Source organism: Rhodamnia argentea, chromosome 9, assembly GCF_020921035.1.
Source record: "Rhodamnia argentea isolate NSW1041297 chromosome 9, ASM2092103v1, whole genome shotgun sequence".
Classification (NCBI taxonomy): Eukaryota; Viridiplantae; Streptophyta; class Magnoliopsida; order Myrtales; family Myrtaceae; genus Rhodamnia; species Rhodamnia argentea.
The window spans coordinates 6,117,720-6,134,920 of NC_063158.1; the positions used below are offsets into that span (position 1 = coordinate 6,117,720).

Here is a 17,201-nt window from a genome sequence, read left to right on the forward strand (position 1 = left end):
AGTGAGCAGTGAGTACCGGGCCGATGCTCTTCAGGAACTCGTTTCAGAGTTTCGGCCATGTACTAGGAATTTAACCATAAGATGATTGACTGCAAGAGAAGGATTAGAACTTTGATTTGCTTGGACTAGTTTATGTTCTGAAGTCACTGATCAATATCCAAGCGAAAAAAAAAACTCCATGCATCTTCTCTTCTGAATCTTGAAATATCAATCAGGAGGACAACACCTGAACTGCCACAGCAACTACGGCACCAGAGCAGGAGGCACAAAAACCTTGAATTCTTGACACTAATTTCAAACTTGCCGGTTAATTTGGTTAGTAGAAGATTCGGGTGATTCTACATTTGCTGGGGAAGAGACAACACCAAGAGGAGATTCAGATGCGGCACTAGATGCTTCCACATTGCCCCCGGAATAGCTACCAATTGTAGACATCCTAATACCAGAATGTTCCCTGATCCCTTGGAAAGATTCACCGGAAACGAGGGCTTGTATCAGCTTGGGTGGGGGCGGGACAGGTATTTCCACCACGCCTTCCAACATCTTTACCACCGTCCCCATTGTCGGCCGCGCGTCCTCCTCGTCCTGTATGCACCACACGGCCACCATTGCCAGCCGCTTTGCCTCTTCCATGTTGTATGCCCCGCAAAGCTGGTCATCCATAACTGCCGCCACATTCCCCTCCACAATTTGGCGGCCCGCCCACGGCGGGAAGAACCATTTCTCGCCAGCCCCACCCTCTCCACTTGCAGATGGCGGCGCCTCAACATTGCGGCGGCCACCAATCAATTCCAACAACGTCATCCCATAGCTGTAAACATCAGCCTTGGTCGTGATTCCCACGCCAGAGATCCACTCCGGTGCAACATAGCCCCACGTGCCTCTCATAGAGGCTAGAACTCGGCTAAAGTCCCGGCCAACCAGCTTAGCCAAGCCAAAATCTGACACCTTGGCTGAAAAATCGCCATCCAGTAGTATATTTTCTGGCTTGATATCGCAATGGAGGATACAGTCCCTACATTCTTCATGTAAATAAGCAATGCCTCTCGCAGTACAAATTGCTACTCTATACCTAACCTCCCAGCTCAAATTCGGACCGTCCCTGCGTAAATATGCACTCAAAGGACCATTTGGCATGTAATCGTAAACCAGAAGCCTGTGAGAGTTTTCTGAACAGAAACCTCTAAGCCTTACCAGATTGACATGCTGAATGTTTCCTATGGTGCGCACCTCGGCGCGGAATTCTTTCTCCCCACCACCTTGCCTTTCGAGGCGTTTGACGGCAACGGGAGTGGAATCAGGTAAAATTCCTTTGAAAACTCCGCCAAAACCACCATGTCCGAGTTTTTCAGAAAACCCTCTTGTGGCCATGTGAAGCTCCTTGTACGAAAAGACCCTCAAGTTGAGCAGCTGAAATTCTTCATCTCCATCTTTGCCTTTGTCCTTCTCCCTCCTATTCCGAGCAATTGACAATATCAATGCTGAGAACCCCAAAATCGCAATCGATCCGACAATGCTGGCCACTAAGACCATACTCTTTGATATGTTCTTCTTAACAATCCCTCCTCTCGGCACCCTCACATGTAGCACATCCTCAGAAGCAGCATCCGCACTCAAGTTCCTGAGATTCAACAGAGACCCATAAATGTTCTTGCACAAATTGGTCCTCTCATTGTGACACAAGCCAATGCAAGAACAATTGCCCAAACAAGACTTCTCACAGTGACTCCTACTCCCAGAAAATGAAACCACATCGCCTCCTTCAAACCCCATTACACCTACCTCTTCAAAAACATCATCTTTCCCACATTTTTGCTCACTCGCTCGGTGACAACCCGCAGAGTAATCCCTGGAATCCCAACCCTCACCATCCACAGGCCTAAACCCAGAGAGACACTCACAGGGCCTCAATGTCCTGCTACTGCAGAACCCCAAATTGCCACACAGCCCATAGACCCTGCACTGGCTCTCAGGGGCCGACCAGAATGTGTTCCAGTTCTCCGTCTGCGGCGTCCACGTGTACTGCCGGAGCTGGCCGTCGATGTCCACCTGGAACCGGGTCAGTGGTGGATCCGAAGCGCTGTCCACCGACCTCTCGGAGTACCCGAAAGAAGCTGTCGGCCTAAATGGGTTGGCGAAGTGGAACTGGTAAATGTACGGTATGGTCATCTCCGGCACGCCAGAGAATGCCCCCCGGTTCCAGTTCCCGGTGGACCAGTACACCTTCCCGGAGTCGTAGATCAGCTGGAACGCACCGTACTGATCTGGGTCGAGCCTCAGAGAGTACTGACCCGGTGACGGATCCGACAAGCTCCTCCAAGAAACCAGTACTCGGTCCTTGGTGAGGTTCATGCCCGGCAACCACGTGTCCGTCGGGTAATCGAAGCTCTGCCACGTGATCTTCTCTTCGCTCGACCACAAAATCAAGTTCCCACTGTCCGAAAACGTGACCTCCGACGACATTTCCGTGTTATCGCTTTGCCATAAGACGGAATCGCCTGATTCTCTCACCGCTAATCGACCCGTGTCAGTGAATTCTAGCGTCGACGACGTTAAATTCTTGGCCGCTTTGCCGCGATTGGCGACCCAAACGTAAGTCGGAGTTGGGATTGAGGCGTACCAGACTCCTAAGTACCAAGCCGAATCCCCGTTTGTGCTGAAAAATCCGAGCTTGAACGTGCCGTTCTCGCTCTGTAGTGTTGAATTCCCCCTCAAAATGACTCTGGTCGTCCTTAATTTCTTGCTACTGGGCAATGCATTTCGATTAGCTCCTGGTCCAACGGCGACGATCTTCTTCAGCTGATGACGGGTCTTGGCAGTCTGCTTCGCGGCAGTTGAGTGGACTTCAGGAGGCCCTTGGAGAGTTAGTCTAGCTCCGAGCTTGGTTTCCCTGTCAACGGCGAGACTTGAGGTGGTATTACTGATGTGATTTGCTTCAGAGCTTGAGAGTGGCGGGCCATTTCTGGTTAGTACTGGGAGTACCAGAAGGAGAGAAGCAAGAATGGCGATGGAAGCGATGGTGGATGGTGACATTGCTCATTCACTCGATTTCGCACATGCTTAGGTCGCGCAAGGACGTCACGTGCTCTTCGGCTAGCGGAAGCGTGAGTGTTTCAATGGAGCCCTCGAGTGAAAAGTGATGAAGAAGAAGCTCGGTCGGGAGAGGGAAGAGGAAGACAAAAGAGAGGAGCCATCTCTGAAGCTCCCACTCCCACCACCACCGACGCTCACGGACAGCTTAAAGAAGTCCTGCAAATTTTCCTTGTCGTTTTCTGTGAAAAGACACAAATAGCCTTTGTCGCTCGTAACTATCCGCCACTCCAAATTTTCGTAGGGAAAAACGAAAAGCCCTTCAGATTTTAAAAAAAAAAAAAAAACCACGGGGATGATATTCAACATTAACGTCAGTTAAGCTCACATGTACAGAGATTACCTAAGACTTGCCATGTATTAAAAATAAAATGAAGCTAAAAGGATTCACCAATCCAATTCTTAGCATCGCCGAGGCCCGACGACCCGGAGGAAAAAGGGAAAAGAAATCCAAAAAATTGTAAAGATTTCAGAAAAATACGAAAAGTGTAAAAATTTGTTCAAGTTTTAGAATTAAATTGGTCAAATTAAAAGGTTTATAACTGAATTGACATCCATGTAATAGATTTGACCTTTTATTAGTAATTTTGCTCATGTATACTTTACGTGGCAATTTACGTTGTTTCTATTGTATATTCCATGTTCAATAAAGAATTATTCTTATACATCATAGGCCCGTTGTTGCCAATTTTATGGGATATATACCACATAACTTGGGTCATAAATTAATGGGTATGGCCTTATTACATGTTTATAAGACATGACCAAGGTCACGAGACAGACAATTCAAGTATAGAAATTTTCTCTGCTGAAGGTTTTAAACTCGAAATCTCACAAATGCAAATGATGGCATCGGTGCTATTCATGGTTGTTGTACTTAGTCTCATGTCAAATGATGTCTTCTCTTTCCCACCGAATCATCTCCTTCGATGTTATCTTATTTGATGTCATTATCACCCCCTCTTCAATTTTGATTCTAGTCAAACAAGTGGCTCATGCATCGTGATTTATTAGTCAAATCAATAGAAAATGGCTATCTTATAATCGAGGATGGTGATTATTGAGTAAAACATACCTAACCCTTGTGTTTTCATTTTTTTTTTCTTCCTTTGGAGGGCGGTCGTCAAAGGGATTAGGCAACCCAACACAAAGTTGGGAAATATATGTCAGTTCAAAGCAATGATAACAAAAAAAAAAAAAAAAGGGAATAAGATAATTATTGTCGAGTTAACTATTTAACGGCGTAAACTCCACGTTAGCAAAATCCGCCACCAAATCGATGTGAAAGATGATCTATAACACTTTTTAGAAAAGTAAAGGGGCTATTTTGAATTTCAGGCTCTCGTATAAATATGGAGTAATAGATTTTTTTTTTTTGGTTAATAACATGAAAAATTTCAAACTAGTACGTGTACGACAAATTTATTTCAAATTATTTTTTTACCACGAAAAACTCTAAAATAGTATACCCGTGATAAATTTACCCTTCGTTAAATTGAGTTAATATCACGAAAAATCTCAAATTGATACACATGCGATAAATAGAGGATAAAAACCTTAAATTGATACATTCATGAACTGCCACGTACCATCTAACTCAATAATTTGACGATTAAATTTAACGAAAATTAACCGAGAGTAAATTTGTCACAGGTGTATCAATTTGAGATAAATTTATCACAAGTGTACTAGTTTAATATTTTTTGTGGTCAAAAAAATAATTTAGGATAAATTTATCACATGTGTACTAAATTAAGGTTTTTCGTGATATTAATACTTTTTTTTTACACTTCTGACCTAGATGAAAAGCTATTTTGTAGCGTTCAAGAGTTCTCGTAAGTTGAGATTTATCAATTAAGATATATTCGTTCCACGGGATCTCAAGAGAGATAAGGTGTTTTTTTTTTTTTTTCCGCTTGATTGAGACAAAATGGTGGAATCAAAAGAATGTTTTTGCATCTCGGGGAAATTCTGAATTTTTGTACACTTTCCACCCAAAATTTCTTTCCCGCCACACCCCGACTGCCTTTAACACATTTTTTTTTATCGACAGAGAAAAAAAAAGAGGTGATGGTGAGGGCATTTTCGTAAATCAAAAGAAAATGGCCGAGAGGAGGGATGGAGATTGAAATGGTTGCAGACAACCGTGGTGAAGTCCAACGTTGGATTCGACAAAAAAAAAAAAAAAGTCCAACGTTGGTCACGAGGCCACTAAACATTTTTGGGGAAAATCACAATAATAAAAATGTACTTTTTGAACCGAATTGAAAAAAAGGGAAATAGATTTTTTCGCCTCGGAAGTCCAATTAACAATTAAGAATATCTCCCCCACGCATGAGAATTAAAATCATTTTCTCCCGCTTTTCCTTTTTTTTAATAATCTTCTTTTTGGTTCAAAAAAAGTTACTGGGGCCCACGACGGACAATCGATGCGCATCGAATTTCAAAGACGCCGTTGCAGTCAAACAGCGGTCGGGACAGAGACCTCGGAGGCTTCAGACGATTGGACGAGCAAGTTGACCTTTGATCACCCACCAGCAGCCACATAAATAATTATAACCAATTAAAAAACATTTCAAACAGATAAGAAATGTATACCCTGAAACATATCATAGGATCTATCCAGATTTCACCTGTATTTTTTTAGTTGAATAACTGCAGCGAACCATTAATTTAATGATTGGTACTTGGTGCAGCCATTCACTGACCACAACTTCTACTTAGCCAAAAATTTCTTAATAAATAAGAGGCTGTTCGACAAGTAATGGCCGGTGGGGGCCAACGACCCTCGCCTTGATTTGGGAGAGGGTCGCAACCCTCTCCTAGTTCTGTCAGCCCTAGCCAAGGCATCAATGACCTCGTTAGTAGTGAGGTGACGACCATAGACTTTATTTTTTTTAACTTCATGTTCTTAATTTAGCTAAAGATTAGGTTAATTTTGACGAAAATGCCCTTGGCGGGTCGAAATATTTAACCATGATCGCCGAGGTCAGACTCTTATTTGAAACAACTATGATCACTTCAAACTCTTATTTGAGACAGTTATGGCACTTTACGTTCTTATTTGAAACAATACCCATTTCAGGCCCTTATTTGATGAAATGAAAGCATTTCAAGTCTTTATTTGGAATTTTTCCATGGAAATATTCAGACAGTGAAATTTTTTACAAGTTGGAGGCTTTGTTTTAGACATAGCCATGGGCCGTAAATCTCCGATTTCGGTTCGTGGCCATGCTTGAACTAGAACCGGCCCTTGAAGGGGCGGTTCCGGTTCGACCCAATTTTAGACCGTTGGGGGGAAAGAGCCATTTCCCCTTTCGTTTTTTTTTTTTTTTTTTGTTTTTTGTGGTTCAAAACTGGTTCGGGACCGGCTATTCGGAACCGCCGGTTCCAAATTTTTTTAAACCGTAACCGGCCCGTGAGAAACCGGGCTGATTCCTGTTACAATTATTTTATGGGTCGGTTTCGGGCCCAAATCTGCCCGTGGTCATATCTACTTTGTATACAAGGGTCGATATATCTTGTAATAATAATTTTCACTATTTTTTTTTTTCGGTCGAGCTTCTAGAATTGAAGCACACCTACCAAAGGGAAAACGACATTTATTTAGTTTACATTAGATGCCACGCGAATAAAAGGCAAAAAGATTGAGAAGCAGCAGCCTACGGCTCATTAGGTGGGGGCAAATCAGCTATCGGCTTCCCGCGAGTGATGTGAAGCCAAGCCCAAGGAGCCAAAAATAATACTTAGGATCGCATTTTCCTACGATGTTGTTTGCCAAGTCTACCGTAATGAACTGACGAAACGATTTAGGCAATTTCGTGATTATTTGAGATCATGTGATACATCTTTAATTACTCTCTACAACTAAATCGACTCGAAAGTGCGAAAATATCACTTAGTAAGAGATTACATCCTAACATTCGTGCAATGACAGGTGAGAGCTAGCCGACTATTTCATAGTTCTAATATTTCGTTGTTTGTTTTGGAATTTATATTGACAAAACGAGCGTAGCGACGTGGTGATATCTCAATAACTAAAATTTGGGTCGTTGGATTGGATAAGCCATATTAAACTCGACAAGTTCCCAGTGAAACTCAAGGTACGGAATATATGTCGGGTTCGAATTCAACGATCGCCGTGTTGTAGCTTCATGGTTATACTCCGGACCGGAACTATCGACGTATGAATGGGTCGGGGTCCGTACGCTACCCTACGAGGAGAAACTGGAATTCTTGCCTGAGCGCCTTTTCAACAACAGCCGTCGGATGCTTGCCATGCGCCGCACCCGCTCGATCTGCGCCGTCCATTTCGATCGGCTGCTGGCCTTGGCGCCAACTAATTCTGCAGCCCCCTCCGAGTCTCGGACCAGCCAAAATGCCCCGCAAAACGGCGGCGCCGAGGAGGCCTTATCTCCAAACTCCGAGTCGACTCGCTCCAACCACCCTCATGCCGACTCGACACGCGCCTTTTGCTCCAACGCCCTGAAGATCTCCGCGAAGTGTCGGCGCCTTCGCGAGGGAAAACAAGTGCATGCACGCGTGGTGAAGTCAGGGCTGTGTAGCTTTCTGTCCTTGCAGAATCAGGTCTTGGATGTTTACGTCAAATGTGGGCAGTACTGCGATGCCCGGACATTGTTCGACGAAATTCCCATGAAGAATGTCGTCACGTGGAACACATTGATCTGCGATGCCGCAGCTCGTGGCGCTGATACTGAGTTGTTCTCTGAGTTGGTTATTTATTTCAGGAGGATGTTGATGGAGTCGGTGAATCCGGACTTCCTGACATTTAATGGTCTCCTCCGATCTTGCCTAGAGTCTGATGACATTCAGGTCGGTAGGCAGTTGCATTGTTTTATAGTGAAATACGGGGTTGGTATGAATTGTTTTGTCAGCAATGGTCTTATTAGTTTATACGGGAAATGTGGTCGAGTGGAAGAGGCGAGGCAGTTTTTTGATGAAGTAGTTTATCGGGATTTAGCTGTTTGGAATGCGATGTTTTCTTGCTATGCTTCGACATTCTCAGCTGAAGAGGCTTTTGGGTTATTCAATTTAATGCAGTTGGCTGGAGTGAAAGGCGATGAGTTCACGTTTTCTAGTTTGCTTAGCTGTTGTGCCACTTCAGGACAATGGCTATTGATTGGGCAAATTCACGGTCTTGCGATTAGACTTTCTTTTGACGCAGATATTTTAGTGTCGAGTGTGCTTGTCGATGCATGTGGGAAGAATGGACGAATAGACGATGCTCACAAGGCTTTCCGCATGACGCCATCTAAGAATGTTGTTTCTTGGAACACTATCATTGTAGGATATGGAAGGGTTGCAGATGGATTGATGGCCATGAAGCTTCTTCAAGAAATGCTCCAGAAAGACTTCCACCCCGACGAATTGACTCTGGCTAGTGTTCTTAGCTCTTGCGGCAATACATCATCCTCATCTGAAATAATGCAAATCCATGCTCATACAATCAAAAGTGGGTTCGAATCTTTCTTGTCAGTTTTAAATTCTCTGATAAATGCGTATTCCAGATGTGGGCACATGGACAGTGCATCTAAATGTTTCAGCTCGGTAGATGAACCTGATCTTGTAACATGGAGTACAATCATCCGTGGATATGGATTTAATGGTCTAGCTAAAGAAGCTACAGAAGATTTTGAGAAGATGTTATCTTGTGGCATATGGCCAGATAAAATTGCTTTTCTTGGGGTTATCTCTGCCTGTGCTCACGCTGGAATGGTAAGCAAGGGCCTTCATTACTTCTATTTGATGATCAATACATATCGGCTTGTGCCTGATGCGGAGCAATACGCGTCTCTAATCGATCTTGCTGCACGTGCTGGTCTTCTGGATGAGGCTTATGATTTGTTGACCAAACTGCCTGAACTACATGCAAAAATGCTACGAGCATTTATGGGGGCATGTAAAGTCTATGGCAACAAGAAGTTAGTGCATGAAGCTGCTGAGATGCTACTCTCTATAGAGCCGAATGAGACTGTCAATTACAGTCTTACGTCAAATATCTATGCTTCTGAAGGAAGGTGGACAGAAGTAGCAAGACTAAGGAAAAAGATGACAGACAGGTGTGACAATAAAGTTGCTGGTTGTAGCTGGATTCATCTTTCAGGTCACATTCGGGCATTTGTTTCGAGTGACAAGTCCCACCCACAAGCCTTTGAAATATATGCATTGCTCGGAATGTTGCTTAGGCAACTGGAGGAGGACAGTGATTCCCAATTCTGTTGTTAATTTGGATCGCAAAATGCACGCTTGATATATTGGATTGGCCCATCCTTCAGTACCCAGTCAAGAATGAAGTTGCAATCAGAGGTATCAACAGAGCTTTTCAGAGCTTCACTAAACTATTGCTCATAAATTTATGACGTCCAGATATATATATCATCAAGTAAGCTTCTCCAAGGAATCTCTCAGTGTGATTACTTGATGTGACTGGGAACATGTTAGTCAGAGATGGGAAATCAGAAGATGTACACTCGGGGCCAATTAATGGAACTTTCCTACTGGAGTGGACCATTGCCACGACACTGGAAAAGCCCGGCCATTGCTTCTCCAGAGAAAGATGGGATGGTTATGCGGACCATGATGGATGGCCAATAGCAAGGGCCTAAAGTTTCGTCTCTCAAAAGGAAGTCAAGGTTATCCTAAAAAAGGGATGGTAAATGAAAGAGTTCGTTTCTTCCTCAATTGGATTGAATGGTTCGTCCGTCTAATTGCAAATGACAAGCACAACGCATGTCATTGAAAGGAACTCCAATAAGAAGTGATTTTAAGCGAGCAATGTTTGCTTTTCCCCGAGAAGAATGGTTACTTCATATAATAGCAAACCGGATTGAGCCCGGGGTTGAGGTGCAGTTGATCAAGAGAAGCATTTTGTTCCCTTTGAGGACATTTTTCCCCATAGCCTCGAGCAAAGTTTGAGAGCTTTTCTCACTTATTCTTCTAATGCAGTCTGATTGAGCATGATTGGGCCGCACAAAGTGAAAACCACTATTACAGTGTCAAAGTGGCAGACGAAAAGAATTTCATCGAGAAAGATGAAGTTGCAGACAAAGTGGTGACTATTGCTTGTGTGGAGAATCTTGTAGGCAAGTCATACGTAGAACCCAAATAAAGAAAAACTGGTCAAGTTACTAGATAACGTAGATAAGTAGAAGATTGATCAGTACCATATGTGCACGAGCACAGCTCACAAGGCATACTCATATGCTACTTTTCTCCTCCCTTTGTCATATAATTTGTCTTCAGGAGATCTAATGCGCTCACCTAGATGCAAACTCTTTATTCGCACGACTGATGGGTAAAGAAGGTATTATGCAGACTTAAAAGATCAAGATGACCATACTATTAGATTAAGATGGCGGATCCAACATGAAATCTCATAGATGGTAGCACGGACCGTCGACACTTGTCACAGTCATATGGTATTTGTCATGCCGCACCTACCGGTCACCTTACGGTGAGCTTATTTATCACTAACTTCTATGTCGAGAAACAAGAAGAAAATCCAAAGGGTCATGGAAATCCATAAGAGAAAGAAAGTTTCCAAACTGGGGAGCATGGTGTTGTAATCTATGAAATGTCATGTACATTTTCATGTATCCCTAGATCTAGGGAATTGCGAATCTTTTTCCTTTCTTCAGCCCGCAGCCTAAGTTTCCGCTTCCGGTTTGGTATTAGGCTTAGCTTGTAATGGATCTGAAGATGTAACTGCCATTGGCAATAAAAGTAATTTCAGCCAAAGCTTTCTGACTGATGCAGTTATCACACGGGAAGGGCCTATGTTTGCACTGATAGTAACTGCACGTTCCTAACAACCCCGGATCGTCACTTGCCTTTTCCTCGTACCTCTGTCTCTCTCTCTCACTCTCTCTCTCTCTCCATCCTTTGTCCTTCAAGCTAATAACCAGCCCTTGGCTCTGTATAGAAAATTCGTTTCGGATTCGATTTGTTCATCGCAATCTGACAGACAAACGATGGCGCTTCAAATCCGTGCGGAGAAAATGGAGCTGCGTCAGCACTACAGGAACGTTTGGCACACGGATCTCATGAGCGCCAGCGCTGATTTCCCATGTAATCTGTTTTCATTATTTTTTATCTTGATCTTCTCCTCGTTTTGCTATCACTAGGTTCATTACTCAGGGATGTGTGGATGCGTGTAGATTTTTCTGGGTTGTGGTTTTCTTATTCTTACTGTCAATTGTTCGAAATGTTTCATTCTGATGAGATGAAATGACTGACCAGCTCCACTCCTTCTGTTTTAATGCGCAGATTGTTGCTTTGCAGCATTGTGGTACGACTTCTCTATCATATCTTTCATCTTTTCGAAACTTAGATTGTTCACTGATATAGTAGTGTTAATGTCACACTTTTTATCAAGTTCATGCATGTTACGTAATGTTTCACGCTGTTTTTATGCGCCATTCTGCAATATAAGACCAGGATCAATCTGAGCTATTTCTGTGGACCAGTTGTGTTTTAGGTTTTTCTTTACGAAGAGCATGTGTATACATTGTACCTTTTGAATGCTTATGATAGATAACCATGGATTAGTTGCATCTGATCAGCAATGGATCATGATTAGGATATGTGAAAATGGATCAATGTGATCTCAAAATCTCCACTTCGCAACCGGGATGACGGCATATCCCTGGACAGTCAAACTGGAACTGAAATAGAAAAAGAGGGTTCGAAAAGGAGACAAATTGAGCTGCTTCTCATCAACAAGCAGCATAAGTCTAAAGTGAAATTGTGAATGAGTAGTGAGAGGTGTATTAAGAAGGTTTACGAAATTTAAAATCCTGAATGATGCGGTATAATTTGAATGGTATGCTTGTGGAGTATCCGATGCAATTATGGCACATCACTTGGTATGTTGAGTCAGGTTTAAGAATTTAGGATCTCACACAGTTCTTGTACTGACATTGTTTTTAGTGACATTTATCATGAATAGTTGATTTTTTATCATGGCTTACTCATCAAGAGAGAGTTACAATCAGAACTCTGTATAATCATCGTCGCTATCATTCCTCTGAGCAGTGGTCCGTGTGCTTCATTCATGCTGCGCAAGCGAGCTCTTTACAATGATATGTCCAGGTAAATTATGGCACTAGAGCCTTTTTTCTGGCAGGAATTCTATTATGATAGATAGATACAGAGCCTCGTTCCCAACTCATCTATATGACAGGTATACATGCTGCGCTGGCTTTATGCCATGCAGTGGTAGGTGTGGAGAAAGCCGGTGCCCTGAATTTTGTCTTTGCACGGAGGTATGAGCTCGGTCTGATTGCAATCGACTCTTCCGGCTTCTTCGTTGATCTGTTTATGCACTTACACAGCTTCTGCTCGCTTTGTATATTACATGTCCGCTTAATTGTTAAATATCTACTAATGCTGTCGATGGCTTTTCTTTTTCACTTTTTGCTTTATTAAGGTTTTCTGTTTCTTCGCAAACTCAGTAGCCTCGACCCGGTTCCTTTTGCAAGACGAATTCAACATACAGACAACGCAGTGCGATAACTGCATCATCGTAATCTTTCGTGCTCCCTCATCTTTCCATCATGTCGGTTGGGCATGTCAACCTCTTACTTGACCAATTGCCTTCTCATGCAGGCGTTCATGTTCTGCCTCAACCAACTGGCGTGTATATGTTCCTTGGTTGCTTGTCTAACAGGAAGCGAGGAAATTGAAGAAGCTTCACAGTGCTTGTCTTGCTTATCCGACGTGGTTTATTGCACGTAAGAGACTTTCCCTCTACCCTTCTCAACAGCTTGAGTGTGATGAATCCGGTAGCGTTTTGCTGATTATTTGATCTGCATCATCTTGCAGGGTCTGTGCATGTATGCAGGTACGGTACTATCTACTATCAATCGCATACAAATGAATCAGGAAGTTATGCCTTTCTCTTTATGTCAGTTTCACTATAAATCAGATTATACTAGGAGGCTCTAGGAATGCTATCAACCACCCCATTTCATAATCTTTTTTCATTCTCGTTCTGACAAATAGTAGCTGAATCATCGGAAAGAAGTCTAAACATCTTGGTTCTGAATGACCATGTCATCTTTAGCGGCCATATATTACCATCCCAGTACTTTATACGTCGAGAACAATTCGCTAGAGAATTTGACTGCTTAGTTACTGACTTTTGGATCATATCCAGACCCAACATAAGATTGAAATGGACAAGAGAGACGGTAAGTTTGGGCAACAACCTGTCATGGTCGTGCCTCCGGTGCAGCAGATGTCGCGGATTGACCAGCCATTTCCTCCTCCAGCCGGACAGCTGCCGCCACCAGCTTTTGGGCCACCACCTTACGGATATCCCCCGCCTCCTCAAGTTCAAGGTTATCCACCTCCGGCTTATCCACCTGCTGCTTATCCTCCTCCTCCTCCACTCGCTGCTTATCCTCATCCAGGACATCCAAGATGAAGAATCAGTGCAGCTTTCCAGCGGATTACTATTCAACATGTGCATCTCATTATTTTAAGGAAGTGATCGTACAACAATAGCATTAACTAGTCGCATATCCCGAACTTTGGGTTCTATTGATGGAAGACATTAGCCGATGGATAACTATATACCAAGGTGCGTCTTTCCCTGACATGAAGTAAATGCTGTTATAGACAAACAATCTTCTTATCATCTAGCTCATAATGACTTCATTTTCCTTCTGTTTTGCCTTGGCGAGGTTTTGCCATTGCGTTGTGTAAGCTGTGTATAATTTACTTTTGGTCTGCTGTCCATGCTAAGGAGACATAATGCAACATACATCAAATGTCTAACAGTAAAGAAGACAGGTATAATGTTTATAACAAAGTTTCTCGATAACTTCCAGCGCGAGAATATTCCAACAGGACAAGAGTTTCGGGCTAGAGATGTGAGTCGTCATTGTGCTTGTCTTCTGCAGAAATTTGATTGTCGTCATCCTCTTCCAATACGCGGCAGTAAGGCTGCATGTCCGATAACTGCTGAGACTTCGGAGATGTTCTTTGTCTTCTCAGAACCCATTTCTGGGCATAAATAGCTAGTCCCAGTACAGCTCCTACAGAACATAGAACAAGAAAGAGCAACAGCAGCCCCTGCTTGTAGAAACACAGAACAAATCATATCATGACGTAATCGAGGCTAATGAAGAACATCGAACCAGAAAATAAAAAGCGAGCAAGACTCACGCTCGTGTCACTATCCCCGCCCCGCTGATCCGATCTGGTTGAAGATGTACTTTTATAAGAACCTGCAATTTAAGATATTTCATTTGACCGCAGATCATGCAAAATTATCGAAGAGGAAATAACGGCAAACCTACACAATGAGATCGGGCTAGACCTGTCGTGGAATTTGTTGGGAGAGAACAATCGGCACTTCCTCTCCAGCCAGAAGGACATTCGCAAGCCTCTCCCTCAACCAAGCATTCGGCCCCATGGAAGCAGAAGATCCCGCCACAACGTGCACCGGAATACTCGCAGCGCTCACCGGTGTACCCTGGAGGGCACTTGCATCTATATTCCTCGCCCTGCACGATCTCCTCGCATTTCCCTCCGTGCTCGCACCAAAATGAGTTTGTTCCATCGCACATCACCATCTCCTCATTGCAAAATTTTCCACTGTGATCCCGGCAGATAATGTCATGAATGCTACTTCAGCAATTCAGCTAAGTACTACTTATGTAGGAAATTCTTGCATGCCTCAATCGAAAAATTGTCACGTTACAATAGAGTTATGCCTCTAATATCATATGTGCAATCTTATTGGCAGCGAACACGGGAACGGAACAACATTGAAGTGCAAAACACAATGATAAATAATCACCCGAGAAAAGGCCGGTCGCCATCTAATATGGTCGAAGGATCAGGGAGCTTGCAGATGCAATCTCCATTGCTGTTGCAGGAACCCGTCCTGCACCGAGTGTCCTCGCACTGGAGAAAACTCGCATTGATCGATCCAAGAAACAGATAACATAGAACTAAGCGCCACCATGTTCTTGGCCTTGTGGCCATCTTCAGCAATCCTTCTGAATTATGCTGTGGAAAGAGGGGGAAGAGAGGCATAGAAATCAGTGAATCGTCTTCACATTTACGAGTCGTTGCCTTGAGATCAAACAAGAGTGTCTTAAGGCTAAAGCAAAGCTGTGAACTAAACGATGGGGTGAGTGAGAGCGTTGACTCTATTAACTTATTAAGCACCGAAAACACATTAGATTTTGACTTTTCTCATCCATTTTCATGCAAGGATGCTCGTTCCGTTGGAGAGCCAAATGATGGATTATTGAATCATGGGAGCCTTGAAGTTCATGAAGGTCAACTCATGGAATCCATGTAAAGTTTGATTTACCTAGATTGTCCTAAATTTCAGAGGAAAAAGGCAAATTCCCATGACAAATCTCCATGTTCACATCTGCCTACCAAAGGGTAGTTTGCAAGACCAAGTCTGGACATGAAGGAACCAGCAATTCGAGGGATCACATCAATAAAATTGTTGGGTATTTTAGTAATTTTGAAATATTTGAAGGTAACAACATTGATAGTAGTTAGAACCGACATGACAACCATCTCTGTGAATTTGCAACGGCAATATAACGATTTCTTAATAGCTTTCTTTCGTTTGAATATAAAATTAAACTTCAAACAACAATCCTGCAAGATACAAGATTCCTTTCTTTGCTGGGTTATACACATATCTTCTTCATGTTTCTTCTATTATTCCGTGCGAAATACAAAAAAAGGTGGTATATTGTATCTTGGGAGGATAATTATCTTTAAGGACGGTACTTGCACGCCTCAAATAATCAATCTAATTTTTCTCATCTTTTCCAATATTTTTTGAATAATTCTTTTTTTTTTAATGTTATCTATAATATTTTCAACGCAAACTAAAGTAGAAAAATCGCTGAAGAAAGTAGCAAACTTGGCTCAAAATTAGCAGCACTTTTACGGGACAAATACAAATTTTATTCTTTGATGTGATGTGACCTATCTGAGTAGCTAGAGCACGCTACTGGAATTTGAAAGTGGAGTATTTACGAGATCACTTCTCACGATCAATTCGTGGTCGGAGAGAGGACAATGATTGGATAGAAATCCATATCCCAACTACGACCTCATTCATCTTTCTAGCTCAGCCAGAATGTTTTGGTCAGACTATAACAAATTCATATCTAATGCCGAGCCAAACCGCTGACTTCCGATCGGGCAATAACCGTGTCAGGCTCGGGTCATGGAAGCTGCCTCAAGACGTGCTTCAGGCCCGGTCAAGCGTTGTGCCAAACCCGACCCGGCCGGTTGACACCCCAAAACTTTGTGCCATCTTTGGTCTAGACAATGCTGATTAAAGCATTGCGAATGCCATGGATTCGACATCGGCTGATGCGGGACACTCTATTTTTCTCCCTTTTTCTTGACGATACTTTTGGCTAGATGAAGGTTATGTGTGTCGTAGGACCAACGAAGAACAATAAGGGACATTTATTCGGTAATTCGAGTGCACACATTCTTAAGTACATCAACATATTCACGAGAAAAAACCCCTCGTGAATACATGGGAAGGGATGTGGGATCTGAAACTTGTAATTCCATTAATCCCACCTCATCCTATATGTCAAAATATAACGCGCGGAAACTAACCCGGATCTTGCAAATAAATCAATGCGAAAAGCACAGAAAAATTAACGATGAACAATAAAGGACACCGGAGATTACGTGGTTCGGTCCGAATATCGGTACCTACATCCACGGGAGAGCCAAAGAAAACAATCCACTATAATCGGAGAATCGGAATTACAATCGCTCAATACGCTCGTGTTTCCCGCACCTAGATTATACAAAAACCCAAAGTGTTAACAAATAAACAACTTAATTGGATATAGTAAAACTCACGCACAAATCTACTGTTGAGAACTCCTCCGCACGCAACCAGAGAAAAGAAATCACTGCGCGGTTTCTTGTGCTTCCTCACGTACGGCTTCTGCAGAGATGAGAAAAAGTAAAACTAGTCATTCTTTTATTTCCTTTCATCCACCACCGCTGGGCCCACAAACTTTTCTTTTGTACGCATAAAGAAAAAAAGTGAAGTATCTTTCTTTATGCTAGTCAAAGAT

At 42.9% G+C, this 17,201-nt stretch overlaps 4 protein-coding genes across 5 annotated transcripts; 2 read left to right on the top strand and 2 right to left on the bottom strand.

Annotated features, from left to right (window-relative positions):
- Positions 1 to 232: 232 nt before the first annotated feature.
- On the bottom strand, positions 233 to 3,219 carry LOC115748617 (G-type lectin S-receptor-like serine/threonine-protein kinase SD2-2). The gene has a single exon (XM_030685156.2). It carries the CDS (start codon positions 3,031 to 3,033, stop codon positions 295 to 297), a length of 2,739 nt encoding a protein of 912 aa, XP_030541016.1. The 5' UTR covers positions 3,034 to 3,219; the 3' UTR covers positions 233 to 294.
- Positions 3,220 to 7,087: 3,868 nt separating this feature from the next.
- Positions 7,088 to 9,344, top strand: LOC115748618 (pentatricopeptide repeat-containing protein At2g46050, mitochondrial). Its single transcript, XM_048285313.1, has one exon. The coding sequence runs from the start codon at positions 7,360 to 7,362 to the stop codon at positions 9,334 to 9,336; it is 1,977 nt and encodes a 658-aa protein (XP_048141270.1). The 5' UTR covers positions 7,088 to 7,359; the 3' UTR covers positions 9,337 to 9,344.
- Positions 9,345 to 10,862: 1,518 nt separating this feature from the next.
- On the top strand, positions 10,863 to 13,976 carry LOC115748559 (nematocyst expressed protein 4-like). Of its 2 annotated transcripts, none has more exons than XM_030685073.2 (9): positions 10,863 to 10,957; positions 11,033 to 11,178; positions 11,377 to 11,398; positions 12,145 to 12,201; positions 12,293 to 12,374; positions 12,539 to 12,634; positions 12,718 to 12,842; positions 12,934 to 12,952; positions 13,268 to 13,976. In XM_030685073.2, exons 2-9 carry the CDS (start codon positions 11,082 to 11,084, stop codon positions 13,535 to 13,537), a joined length of 768 nt encoding a protein of 255 aa, XP_030540933.1. In that variant the 5' UTR covers positions 10,863 to 10,957; positions 11,033 to 11,081; the 3' UTR covers positions 13,538 to 13,976. The 2 variants fall into 2 exon arrangements, with proteins under 2 accessions (XP_030540933.1, XP_030540930.1); XM_030685070.2 differs by having other exon boundaries at positions 10,863 to 10,949.
- A 1-nt stretch (position 13,977) lies between these two features.
- On the bottom strand, positions 13,978 to 15,350 carry LOC115748558 (delta-like protein B). Its single transcript, XM_030685069.2, has 4 exons — positions 14,918 to 15,350; positions 14,435 to 14,712; positions 14,281 to 14,342; positions 13,978 to 14,187 (listed from the first exon to the last, which is right to left on the bottom strand). Exons 1-4 carry the CDS (start codon positions 15,154 to 15,156, stop codon positions 13,978 to 13,980), a joined length of 789 nt encoding a protein of 262 aa, XP_030540929.1. The 5' UTR covers positions 15,157 to 15,350.
- Positions 15,351 to 17,201: the final 1,851 nt, after the last annotated feature.